This window comes from Trachypithecus francoisi, unplaced genomic scaffold (assembly GCF_009764315.1).
Source record: "Trachypithecus francoisi isolate TF-2019V2 unplaced genomic scaffold, Tfra_2.0 Lachesis_group5, whole genome shotgun sequence".
Lineage (NCBI taxonomy): Eukaryota > Metazoa > Chordata > Mammalia > Primates > Cercopithecidae > Trachypithecus > Trachypithecus francoisi.
In genome coordinates this window covers 105,371,468-105,383,696 of record NW_022681470.1, presented here as the reverse complement: position 1 = coordinate 105,383,696, position 12,229 = coordinate 105,371,468, and the positions used below count along the sequence as shown (strand labels likewise).

At 42.6% G+C, this 12,229-nt stretch overlaps 1 protein-coding gene across 2 annotated transcripts in view; it reads right to left on the bottom strand.

Annotated features, from left to right (window-relative positions):
* The window catches only part of CD58 (CD58 molecule), a 59,157-nt gene that overhangs the window by 25,386 nt on the left and 21,542 nt on the right, over positions 1-12,229 (bottom strand). For both annotated transcript variants that reach the window (XM_033199082.1, XM_033199083.1), the window contains exon 2: positions 6,588-6,881. In XM_033199082.1, the coding sequence (XP_033054973.1) occupies positions 6,588-6,881 (294 nt within the window). The remainder of the gene's footprint in view (positions 1-6,587; positions 6,882-12,229) is intronic.

Genomic DNA, 12,229 nt, shown 5'->3' with positions numbered 1-12,229 from the left:
ATAAACATCCATTAGAAGAGCATCTAAGTAAATTTAGGTTCACCAAGATAATGGAATACTATGTTGTCATTTAAAATGATGTTTTATAATATAAAACAAGTTAATAGCTTATGCTCCAATTATAATCTGAAAAGTAAAAGTGTTTAATGGTTCCCCTATCTTCTCCTCCTCCTCCTGAATTCCTTCTCGCTCAGTTAAATAATGTACCCAGCTGCCTTGGTAGAAACCAGAGGCACACACTGACTTCCCTTTCTACTTGGGGCTTCCTAGCTTTTAAGTTTAATCTAGCTCACATAAGTCCTTACATACTTCCTTAAGATTTTCTTAAATTAAAAAGACTTTTAATCATCTTTTAAGCAGTGGAATTTCTCTGAATTAAATCTTCAGTGCAATCCAGTCCAATGGATAAGAAGTTGCTCTAGTTGACTCAAAATTGAAAGCCTAGAGCCCTGCTCCCCTAACTTCCTGTGGTCCCTTTTGCCAACCCCACCCCATAGCAGCCCTCAGGGGACTTCCAAGGAACATGCATCCCCAGAATAGTTCAAAAATGCCTGTTCTCAGTATTTCATATACTTATGCCTGCCTCTGTAACTAGGCTGGGCATTTCTCAGGGGCAGAAAACCAAGCTTTCTACTTCCTTAGAAATGGTCCTTTGAAGCATTTCTCAAATTTTAAGGTGCATAAGAATCACCAAGGGTGCTTGTTAAAAATACTGATTCCTGAGCCCCACCATCCCAGGTGCTTCTGATGTGTGTGCCCTGTTCGTTCTGTTACAGATTCTGATCTATTGATCTAGCTCTGCCAATGTCTAGTCTTTCATCCAGCACTTTCTGAACTGAACAGAGGTGCATCATCAGCCCCAGAGACTGTGCATCTTTGGAGGACAAAGACTAGGTGTGCCTCACCTTTCAACCACAGCACCTGACATAATGCAAGGCAGACAGACGGCTCCTCACAAGTAGCACTGGACAGATGGGGAGACAGATGGATAGAAGGATAGACTCAGAGAGACAGTCTTCAAACAAAACGTAAATTCTTCTACCAGCTACCGCCAAAGAGGTACAGTATGGTGTTGACCATGGACTCAGAAGCCCAACTGCCTGAATTCATATCCCAGCTTCATGACAGCTAAGAGCCATTTGACACTGGGCAAGTTACTTAAATCACCTGTGTCTAGGTTTCCTCCTTTCTACAATAAGGACACAAATAGTACTTACTCTATTAGACTGTAATGAGATTAAATGAGTTAATACAGATAATAATCAATATATGAATTAACATGTAGTGTCTGCACAGAGTAAGTAGTTAACAAATGCTAGCTGTAATAGAGCACATGGCCATTGGCTGTGAGTTTCCAACTCCAGGAAGCCAAGGCTGCCCAGAGGGTATATGTGATATGATAAGAAGAGTCACTGACTGGGAGTTGGGACGTTTGATCAAGCCTTAGCCTTGGCCTGCTATGTGACCTGGGGCCACAGTCCTTTTAGGAGCTGGAAGTTTTAAGAAAGCATCCATCCAGGTCTCTTGTTCTACAAACAGAGAAACGGACTCCTAAACGGTCTTATTTTCATCTGTGAAAGGGAATGCTGTATCAGGCCATTGTAAAGGTCAAACAGAATATGGCTGAATGCCACATGCAGGGTTTGTAAAAAAGAAAAGAAAAGAAAAAAAAAACAGAATATGAAAGTAATTTGCGGGGAAACATGGAGAAGTGCTAGTATTATCTTCTAAGTTGCTAGAACTCCCTTGACTATATAGAAGCTCTTTCTAGCTATCTCATTACACAACAGTTGCCAGATAGCTAATGTAGAAGGGCCTATCCAACTCATCTTAAAGTGTGCAAGCCTTTCTGCAGCACCTAGATCACAGTTTCTACACCTCAGATCTTTTCCCTCTATACATCTTTCACATTTTCTTGCTGCCCGTGGGACTCACCACAGCTGTATCTAACAAATATTGGTTATACCTCTACTTTAAGCAGCATTAAACTGGCAAGAAATGTGTCTACTTCCTCCCTAAGACAATTAGTCAATTTATAATTAATGAATTGAGTTCACGGCTGTGTAAAAAATGAGAATTTCTTACACATATCTGATGACATTTTATAGAAATATGTGTATATTTTCATGAATTTTAGTAAAGGTCAAGTATCAATCCAGCCCAGTTAAGGACAGGGCAGTTAATTCTACTTACATAAAAATCATTATCTGAGATGTGATGAAGGTCCATAAAAAGATGGGAAAGGACTAATAAACATCAGAAGTAGAAATTTTAAGGGGACTTTTGGGTATAGAGGAAAGCCAGATCTCAATGTACACACAGAAGGAAGTGGATGCCCTGAATTTAGGAAGTGCCAGGAAACCCCCGTCCAAAATATACTCGCTAGAAGTCTCCTATTAGGTCTGGTGTCTCTAGAACATTACCAGGTTACTAAAACAAGTGTTAACATTACCTCAAGGAAGTATGACTTCCTCATTTCTTAAAAAAAAAAAAAAAAGTTGTATGGCCAATCATTTTATCATGCAGATGTGAAACCTAGAGTCATCTTATGTCTTTTTACAACCAAAACCTACATCTTGCAGACTCTTTCTTAGACCCTCTATCTACCTGGATGATCACAGTAGCTTCTAACTTGACATCTCCTCTCTTTAATCCATCATAAGTATTCACCATCACATTAATCTTCCAAAAATGTATTTTATCAAGTCACCTCCTTGCTCCAGTACAGGATACAATGGCTCCCCACTGCTACAAGCTGATGTCCAGACTCTCAAACCAGGACTTTAAGTCCCACACTCAATACTATCAATATCACTGCGTCCTGATCAAAACTCACCTCCCCTGTACTGTCCTCCTCTGCAGACTTCCTAAGGTCTATCCAGTTGGTCTGACCACCAAAACCATACCTTTGCTGAGTTGCCATAGAATATTTTATTTAATTAATGTATTTAGCTAGTTAGTTATTTTGAGGCAGGATGTTGGTCTGTCACCCAGGCTGGAGTGCAGAGGCGCAATCACGGCTCACTGCAGCCTCAGCCTCCTGGGCTCGAGGGATCCTCCCACCTCAGCCTCTTGAGTAGCAGGGACTACAGGCATGCACCACCATGCCTGGTTAATTATTTTATTTTTGTAGAGATGGAGTCTTGCTATGTTGCCTAGGCTAGTCTTAAACTACTAGGCTTAAGCAACTCTCCCTCCTTGGCCTCACAAAGTGCTGGGATTATAGCCTTGAGCCACAATGCCTGGCCTAGAATATTTTAAATTAAATTATTTTAAAACATTTCATCAAGTTTAAGAGGAGAAACTTATTCAAATGTTTTGAACTTAGTTTTACAAACTCTATAAAAGGGGCTCTTAAAATGAGTGATCTAAATTCTGACTCAATCTTCTTGTTTGTTGGTCCTGTCTATAAACTACCAGATCCCTAATGTCCATGTTTCAAAGATTCTACTTTTTCAAAGAAATCTTCTAAGAGTATGCTTTGACATCTTAGCAAGCTGCATTTGTCTAAATAGAGTCCAGAGGGGTCAGACCTCACACAGCTTTGCAGGTCACTTTACACATTCTAGCTTTAACAGTTAGATGGGGCCATTAGAAAGTTCCACACAGATGAGTGACATGATCTGACTTCTGTTTTAAAAAGATCATTCTGGTAGATCCAATACAACTTCCTGGTGGAGTGAATGTGGTGTTCAAGAAAAACAGAGGTATCAAGGATGACATCAAGGTTTCAGACTGACCAACTGAAAGGATGAGCTGCCATTAACCAAAAGGGAAAAGATTTGGGGAGGAACAGGTTTTAAGGGGAAGATAATGAGCTTACTTTTGGACATGGGATATTTGAAAGGCCAATTAGATATCTGAGTGGAGATGTACAGTGGGCAGTCAGGTATACACATAAGGAGTTTGACGGGGTACTCTGGGCTAGAGCTCTAGATCTGTGCATTATTAGCACTGAGATGATATTTAAAGCCCTGACATAGGATCAGCTCACCCACTGGCTATGAACGCAGGCAGAAAAGGAAAGAGACCCAAGGCTTAAGCCTTGATGTTTCCAGTGTTAAGAGGTTGGGGAAATGAGGAAACCAGCACAAGATGATGAAAAGGAATAGTCAGTGTGTTAGAAAGAAATGTGAAGCCAGGCACAGTGGCTCACGCCTGTAATCCCAACACTTTGGGAGGCCGAGGCAGGTGGATCACCTGAGGTCAGGAGTTCGAGACCAGCCTGACCAACATGGTGAAACCCCATCTCTACTAAAAATATAAAATTAGCCAGGCATGGTGGTACATGCCTGTAATCTCAACTGTTCGGGAGGCTGAGGCAGAAGAATCGCTTGAACCGGGGAGGCATAGGTTGCAGTGAGCTGAGATTGTGACATTGCACTCCAGCCTGGGCAACAAGGGCGAAACCCCCTCTCAACAAAAAAAAAAAAAAAAAAGGAAGAAAGAAACGTGAATAGGGTGGTATCCTGGACATCAAGTGAAGACAGTATTTGGAGGAGTGAGTGATCAGCTATGTCAAAAGCTGCTGAGAAGTCAAGAATGACATGGACTGAGAATGAACCACTGGATTTATTAACAAGGAGGTCTAGAGGTCTAGAGGCACAGCAGTGCAGATGAAAGCCTACTTGGAGTGGGTTAAAAGTGAATATAAGGGATCAGAGTAAGTGAATACGGACAACTTCTTCAAGGAGATTTTCTATAAAGTGAAGACAGAGTTGGTGGTGGTTGCTGGAGGGGTAGGGGGATCATGAGAAAGTTTTGATGACAGTGTATATGTATGCCGCTTAAAATGAACCATCAACTTATGGGGGAAATTCTCATCAGGAGAGAGTGGGTAGAAGCACTAGGGTGATATTCCCAAGGATGGTGAGAGGAGGTGGGATCCAGGGCACACGTGGGAAGTTTAACCTCAGGTGAGAACTCAGAAAGTCCATTCATATCAGGAGAGAAAGCAGGGCCTACAGGCTCAGGTACAGGTAGGAAGGTAGGCAGGTGGTGAGAGCTTGTGGAAATTGCCCTCTGCTTATTCTCCTTAGGGAAATAAGAAGCAAAGCCTTCAGCTCAAGAGTGAGTCTGGAGAAGGAGGTATTCAAGATTTGAGGAGAGAAAAAGTAATTGCTAGGAGAGTGGGTAAGCGAACAGGCTAGGAAATACCTGACTTAACTGAGGTAAGTGATTAGAAATTAAAAGTGCAGGACTTTGCAGGGTGGTGTATTTTTCTGCAACCACATGGGTGTGAGCACAGAATAGGCAAAGCACCGGACTTAACCTAGCTGTAATCTGGCCATGTGAGTACGACAAGCCAACAAAGGAGTAAGGAAGCTAAATGTGTCTGCAACAGACTGTGTCCAGTAAGTGACAGCAGCACTCAGGCTGAGTAGGGAGGGCAGCAGGGACATCAGGTGTGTGAAGGACTGTAATCATCAGCATCATCAAGGACAGGGCATGGTGGCAGAGTGCAACACCTGACATTGAGGTAATGATGAGTTCTCGGTTACATGCATGGGTAGTGGGTAACGCAGAGGACAAGATCCTTACAGGAGAGGAGATCAAGGACAATACTGAAAGAATTTTTATTTAAATATTGCAACCACCAAGACACCAAGAATGTTAGAAACCATGAAAATGAGGCAGGCCTTAAAATGACCAAGAAACACTGGCATGTGAGGCAGGGGCCTTTACAAGACTGCAACACAAAAGGGGCTTTAGAGACCAGGGAGGAGTGTTAGTGAGAAGCAGGGAGAAATGTGTCCCCTATATCTAGTTTCAGTTTAAAATGGTGCAGGAGCCGGGTGTGGTGGCTCACACCTGTAATCCCAGCACTTTGGGAGGCTGAGGTGGGTGGATCACCTGAGCTCAGGAGTTTGAGACCAGATTGGCTAACACAGTGAAACCCCATCTCTACTAAAATACAAAAATTAGCCAGGCATGGTGGTGCGCGCCTGTAATCCCAGCTACTTGGGAGGCTGAGACAGTAAAATCGCTTGAACCTGGGAGGCGGAGGTTGCAGTGAGTCAAGATTGTGCCACTGTACTCCAGCCTTGGTAACAGAGCGAGACTCCTTCTCAAAATAAATTAATTAATTAAGTAAAATGGTGCAGGAGGAAAAACAGTCTCCCCACTGTGTGGGGAAGCAGGAACTTTGTAGAGTAACATCTATCAGTGGAGCCCAAAGAGTTCTAAGCTAACTGCTGTCACTACATCTCTTTCCAGAACATTCCTAGTAAGACAACTGATACTGTTCTCCCCACCTTGCTTAGATTCTCTCCTCACCCAGAGGAATGACAAAGGAATTGAAAGTACCTAGCTCCTGTATACCACCAGAAAAGAAGAAAATCCTGACAACAGATAACATCTAATTCTTTTCTCATAGACCATTAATTTGTGTTAGTCTCTGAAAACAGACTAAAAAAAAGGAATTGAAAGTAGCTAGCTCCTGTATACCACCAGAAAAGGAGAAAACCCTGACAATAGGTAACATCTAATTCTTTTCTCATAGACCATTAATTTGTGTTAGTCTCTGAAAACAGACTAAAAAAATGGAAATTTGCCATTTTAAATAAATCAACTTATGGAATACTCACCAAGCACATAAAGAAAGAACTTCATGGTATCGGTAATATTTGGCGATTCCATTTCATACTCATCTTCATCTGATAATGTTAAGTTGTAGATAGTGAGGCTACCTGACACAGTGTCTAAATAAACCCTATTTTTAAAAGATGAGAAAGCTCTGAATTCAGAATTTTCCCGTTCTGCAACTTTATCCTTTTGTTTTTTCCATAGGACTTCTGTTAAAGGTATATTGCTTGGTACATGGAAAGTTACATTCTTATGTAGAACGCCATATGTTTGTTGGGAAAAACAGCTGATGAAACCTAGGAGAGAAAAAAAAAATGGTTAGAAAAAAACAACATGACTTTAGTGGCAGAAATTATTCATCAGGTACTTTTTGTGCTAAGCTGACAAACTGCTGACACAACGTACAGGAAGTAAGAACATGTTTGACCATGTAGAGCTTACTCTTTAATAGAAAACTGGGACCTGCATAAATCCAAGAAATGGACTCGACATTCATGGAGCACCAACCATGTGCCAGATACTACGGGCTGTGCTGGGAATATGGGGTTGTTCCAGGCCCTCCAGGAGCCTCACCTGTGGAGAAGACAAGGAGCAGGCTCTACATCAGGGGCTGCATGAGGGGAGCTGCCTGGTCTAGAGCCTCCCCAAGGAAGTCATGCTGGAACTGACACAATGCTCCAATCACTGAAGGATAAAAGGCAGTTAGGCCACAGGGCTGGGTAGGTGAGTGGGTGGGGAGTGGAAGGAGAGATGATCATACAGATATAGGAAGCAGCTCCTCCAAAGGAAGGCCCTGAAGAGAGAAAGAGCTTGGTGTGCTTAAGGATACACGTGTGATTCCTAACAGCTAGAATGAGGAGGGCAAGGGGTGGGTGGTGGGGAACAAGACAGACAAAGACCAGCCCACAGACTCTGTGTGGTAAAGTAAGGAATGCTAAGGGTTTGGACTAATCCTAACGGAGAGGAAGCCACAGAAAGGTTTTTAACAAGACTGGCCTAACATAATTTAAGTGTCAGTAGGCTGACTGTCTTTAGAGTAGAGAGCGGCTGACAGGGGCCAGCACGGAGGCAGGGAAATTGTAATGAAAGTCAATGCTGTAGCAATGAAGGCCATGGGCAGGACAGACCAGACCAGGGTGTTTGTGGTGGGGACGGACAACGGGACAGACTCAGGAGACGCTGGAGAGAGAAGTCAACAGGATCCAGTGATGAGGGTGGGGGAAGTGGATGGAACTGTCAGGTCTCCTTGGCTGACGGAGAGGCATCATTAACTGAGATCAGAAACAATGGCTGGGAAGCAAGTGGAGGTTGTGATGAAGATTAAGAACTCGGGGACTGGGTACAGTGGTGTGTTGGAGCTAGGCCCATCTGCCCTCATGAGCCAATTGTTAGCATCTCTGCCCAGCCCTATTAGGGGACGTCTGGTAACAGCACAAAAACTGACTAATGGTTCACATCAGAACCTCCACTCCGCCTCCACGCCAATCTAGTTGTTAAACATTTATTAGAACCACAAGATTGGGATATTTTTGATACCCCAAAGTGGGTTTAGATGCATCTTGCTCTAAGACTTGATTCTTGTTAAGAGAGAACAGTAGCAGCTGGGCACTGAGGTTCATGCCTGTAATCCCAGAACTTTGGGAGGCCAAGATGGTCAGATTGCTTGAGTTCAGGAGTTCAAGACCAACCTGGGTAAAATGGCAAAACCCCATCTTTACGAAAAGAACAAAAAATTAGCTGGGCATGGCACACACCTGTGGTCCCAGCTACTTGGAAGGCTGAGGAGAATTACTTGAAGTCGTGAGGCAGAGATTGCAGTGAGCCATGATTGTGCCCCTGCACTCCAGCCTGGGTGACAGAGCGAGACCTGTCTCAACAAACAAACAAAAAACTGCAGCTATTTTAAGTTAACATTAAAGATTAATTAAAACTTGACTGAAGTTTCTACCTAGTAGCAATTAGGGTAATTGAAAGAATACAGGGGAAATCAAGAACACTGAAATGACCAGTTGTAGACAATTGTGTTAGTAATTTCAGATAACAAGCAAATATCACCCATTTGTTTATCTACAAGGACTTTTTAGAACCCATCTCCCTTAATTAAGGGGGACTGCCCTCAAAAACACACCAGCATCTTTCTATTGCTTTGCTGATTATGCATTATTTCTCCCACTCAACAGAGTGTGTGGGAAGGCACAAGAAAAAGAGCAGAATTTGAGGGCTGAGAGTCTACCACACACAATAGTGGAAACCCAAAAATGTCTTATAAATGTAAATGAAACAATGAGTGATAGAGGGTAGGGTGGTGGTGAAACAGTAGGTATGAGATAAACTGCCATACCCTGGCGGCATGAAGATGGCTTTTGTCTTTCCCAGGGAGCGCTGATGTATCGTGGGCTTGAGAAGAGTAGAAGAAAGTAGTCAGGAATGGAGCTAGTGGTGGAGGGAAGTGAGGGTAGAGAAAGGGGAGACTGTAGCTCAGAAGAAATCAAAGTACAGCTGACCCTTGAAAAACATGGGTTTGAGCTGTGTGGATCCATTTACATGTGGATTTTCTTCCGCCTCTGCCATCCCTGAGGTAGCAAGACCAACTCCTCCTCCCCCTTAGCCTGCTTTAACGTAAAGAAAAGGAGGATGAAGACCTTTGATGATCCACTTTCACTTAGTCAGTATATTTTCTTCCTTATGCTTTTCTTTTTTAAATTTTTTTATTACTATTATCTCAGTTTTGGGGGAACAGGTGATGTTTGGTTACATGGAGAAGTTTTTTTTTTTTTCTATGGGATAAGTTCTTTGGGTGTGATTTCTGAGGTTTTGGTGCACCCATCACCTAAGCAGTGTACACTGTACCCAATGTGTAGTCTTTTATCCCTCATCCCCATCCCACCCTTCTCCACAAGTCCCCAAAGTTCATTGTATCATTCTTATGTCTTTGCATCCTCATAGCTTAGCTCCCACTTGTAAGTGAGAACATATGTTTGGTTTTCCATTCCTGAGTTACTTCACTTAGAATAATGGTCTCCAATTCCATCCAGGTTGCTGTCAATGCCATTATTTTGTTCCTTCTTTCTTTTTTTTTTTTTTTTTTTTTGACAGTGTCTTGCTCTGTCTTCCAGGCTGGAGTGCAGGGGCGTGATCTCGGCTCACTGCAAGTTCCGCCTCCCAGGTTCACGCCATTCTCCTGCCTCAGCCTCCCAAGTAGCTGGGACTACAGGCACCCGCCACTGCGCCCGGCTAATTTTTTTGTATTTTTAATAGAGATGGGGTTTCACCATGTTAGCCAGGATGGTCTCGATCTCCTGACCTCGTGATCCGCCCACCTCGGCCTCCCAAAGTGATGGGATTACAGGTGTGAGCCACCGCGCCCAGCCTATTTTGTTCCTTTTTATGGCATATTCATATATATATACCACATTTTCTTTATCCACTCATTGATTGATGGGCATTTATGCTGATTCCATATTTTTGCAATTGGGAGTTGTGCCACTATAAAGATGTTGTGTGCAACATGTTGTGTGTTGTCTTTTTCATAAAGTGACTTATTTTCCTCTGGGTAGATACCCAGTAATGGGATTGCTGGATCAAATGGTAGTTCTACTTTTAGTTATTTAAGAAATCTCCATAGTGGTTGTACCAGTTTACATTCCCACCAGCAGTGTCAAAGTGTTCCCTTTTCACCACACCCTTGCCAACATCTATTATTTTTTGATTTTTTAATTATGTTTATTCTTGCAGGAGTAAGGTGGTACTGCACTGTGGTTTTGATTTGCATTTCCCTGATAATTAGTAGTGTTGAGCATTTTTCTCATATGTTTGTTGGCCATTTGTATATCCTCCTTGAGAATTGTCCATTCATATCCTTGGCCCACTTTTTGATGGGATTGTTTGCTTTTTTCTTGCTGATTTGTTTGACTTCCTTATAGATTCTGGGTATTAGTCCTTTGTCAGATACATAGTTTATTAATATTTTCTCCCACTTTGTGGGTTGTATGTTTACTCTGCTGATTGTTTCTATTGCTGTGCAGAAGCTTTTTAATTTAATGAAGTCCCATCTATTTATCTTTGTTTTTGTTGCATTTGTTTTTGGGTTCTTGGTCATGACCTTTTTGCCTAAGCCAAAGTCTAGAAGAGTTTTTCTGATGTTATCTTCTAGAATTTTTATGGCTTCACGTCTTAGATTTAAGTCTTTGATCCACCTTAAGCTGATTTTTGTATAAGGTGAAAGATGGGGATCCAGTTTTATTCTTCTACACCTTGTACTTTTCTTAGTAAGTTCTTTTCTCTAGCTTACTTTAGTGTAAGACTACAACATATAATGCATATAACAGAAAATATGTGTTGTTTATGTTATTGGTAAGGCTTCTGGTAGGCTATTAGCAGTTAAATTTTTGGGAGTCAAGAGTTATACATAAATTTTTGACTGCTCTAGGGGTTGGTGCCCCTAACTGCCATGTCGTTCAAGGGCCAACTATAATTTTGAACTGTAAGAAACTCTAAAAATTATTTAGTCAAATTATTCCCATTTCACTGGTGAAGTGACAAGACGCCAAGAAAAATAAAAGGCAATTTTATTGAATGCTTAGTCTCTGCTGGTTATACATTCACATCGTCTTGTATCCCTTTTTATCCCTCTCCATGTCTACATGCAGTAGACACGGTGTTGTTAACCCCATTTTACAGGTAGGAAAGCAGGCTCCAAGAGGCATATCACCTCGCTCCATGTCTCTCAGCAAGTTTATGGCAACACAATGACCAGAACACACATTGTCTGACTCCTTGGTCAGTGCCCTTTCAGAACAGCATGGTCCCACATTCAGGATGGGTTTCATTTATTCATTTACTCAGGAAGTATTCACTGGGCATCTATTCTATACAAGATCCTTGAGAACAAGACAGACACCACCCCTTCCTTCTTAGAGATGACATTCTATTAGGGGAGGCAGAATTTACACAAATAATTAGACAACGCCCAACTGCAACTATGATAACTGCCGCTAAGTAAAAGAATCAGGTGTCGGCCGGGCGCGGTGGCTCAAGCCTGTAATCCCAGCACTTTGGGAGGCCGAGACGGGCGGATCACGAGGTCAGGAGATCGAGACCATCCTGGCTAATACGGTGAAACCCCGTCTCTACTAAAAAAATACAAAAAACTAGCAGGGCGAGGTGGCGGGCGCCTGTAGTCCCAGCTACTCCAGAGGCTGAGGCAGGAGAATGGTGGGAACCCGGGAGGCGGAGCTTGCAGTGAGCCGAGATCCGGCCACTGCACTCCAGCCTGGGCGACAGAGCGAGACTCCGTCTCAAAAAAAAAAAAAAAAAATCAGGTGTCAATAAGATTTACTTAGGGAACCAACAAAGGGTTAGGGAAGGCAGTTCCCTTCGCTAAAAGAAGTTCTGAGGCATGAGCAGCAGTTAACTATGCCCAGGAGAGCAGGGCAGGTCCCCATTAAGAGAACAGTTATGAAGACCTTGAAGCAGGAGGGGCAATGGCATGAGAAACGTGGCATGAGCCGGGCTGTATACACAAGCACAGACAGCCCTTGCAGGGCATCAGACAAACACAATTCTGGTACTGAAGTAAAGAAAGCCACAGAAGAGTTTTAAACAGGATGGTGACAAAATAAGAGTAACTCTTTCTTAAAAAAAA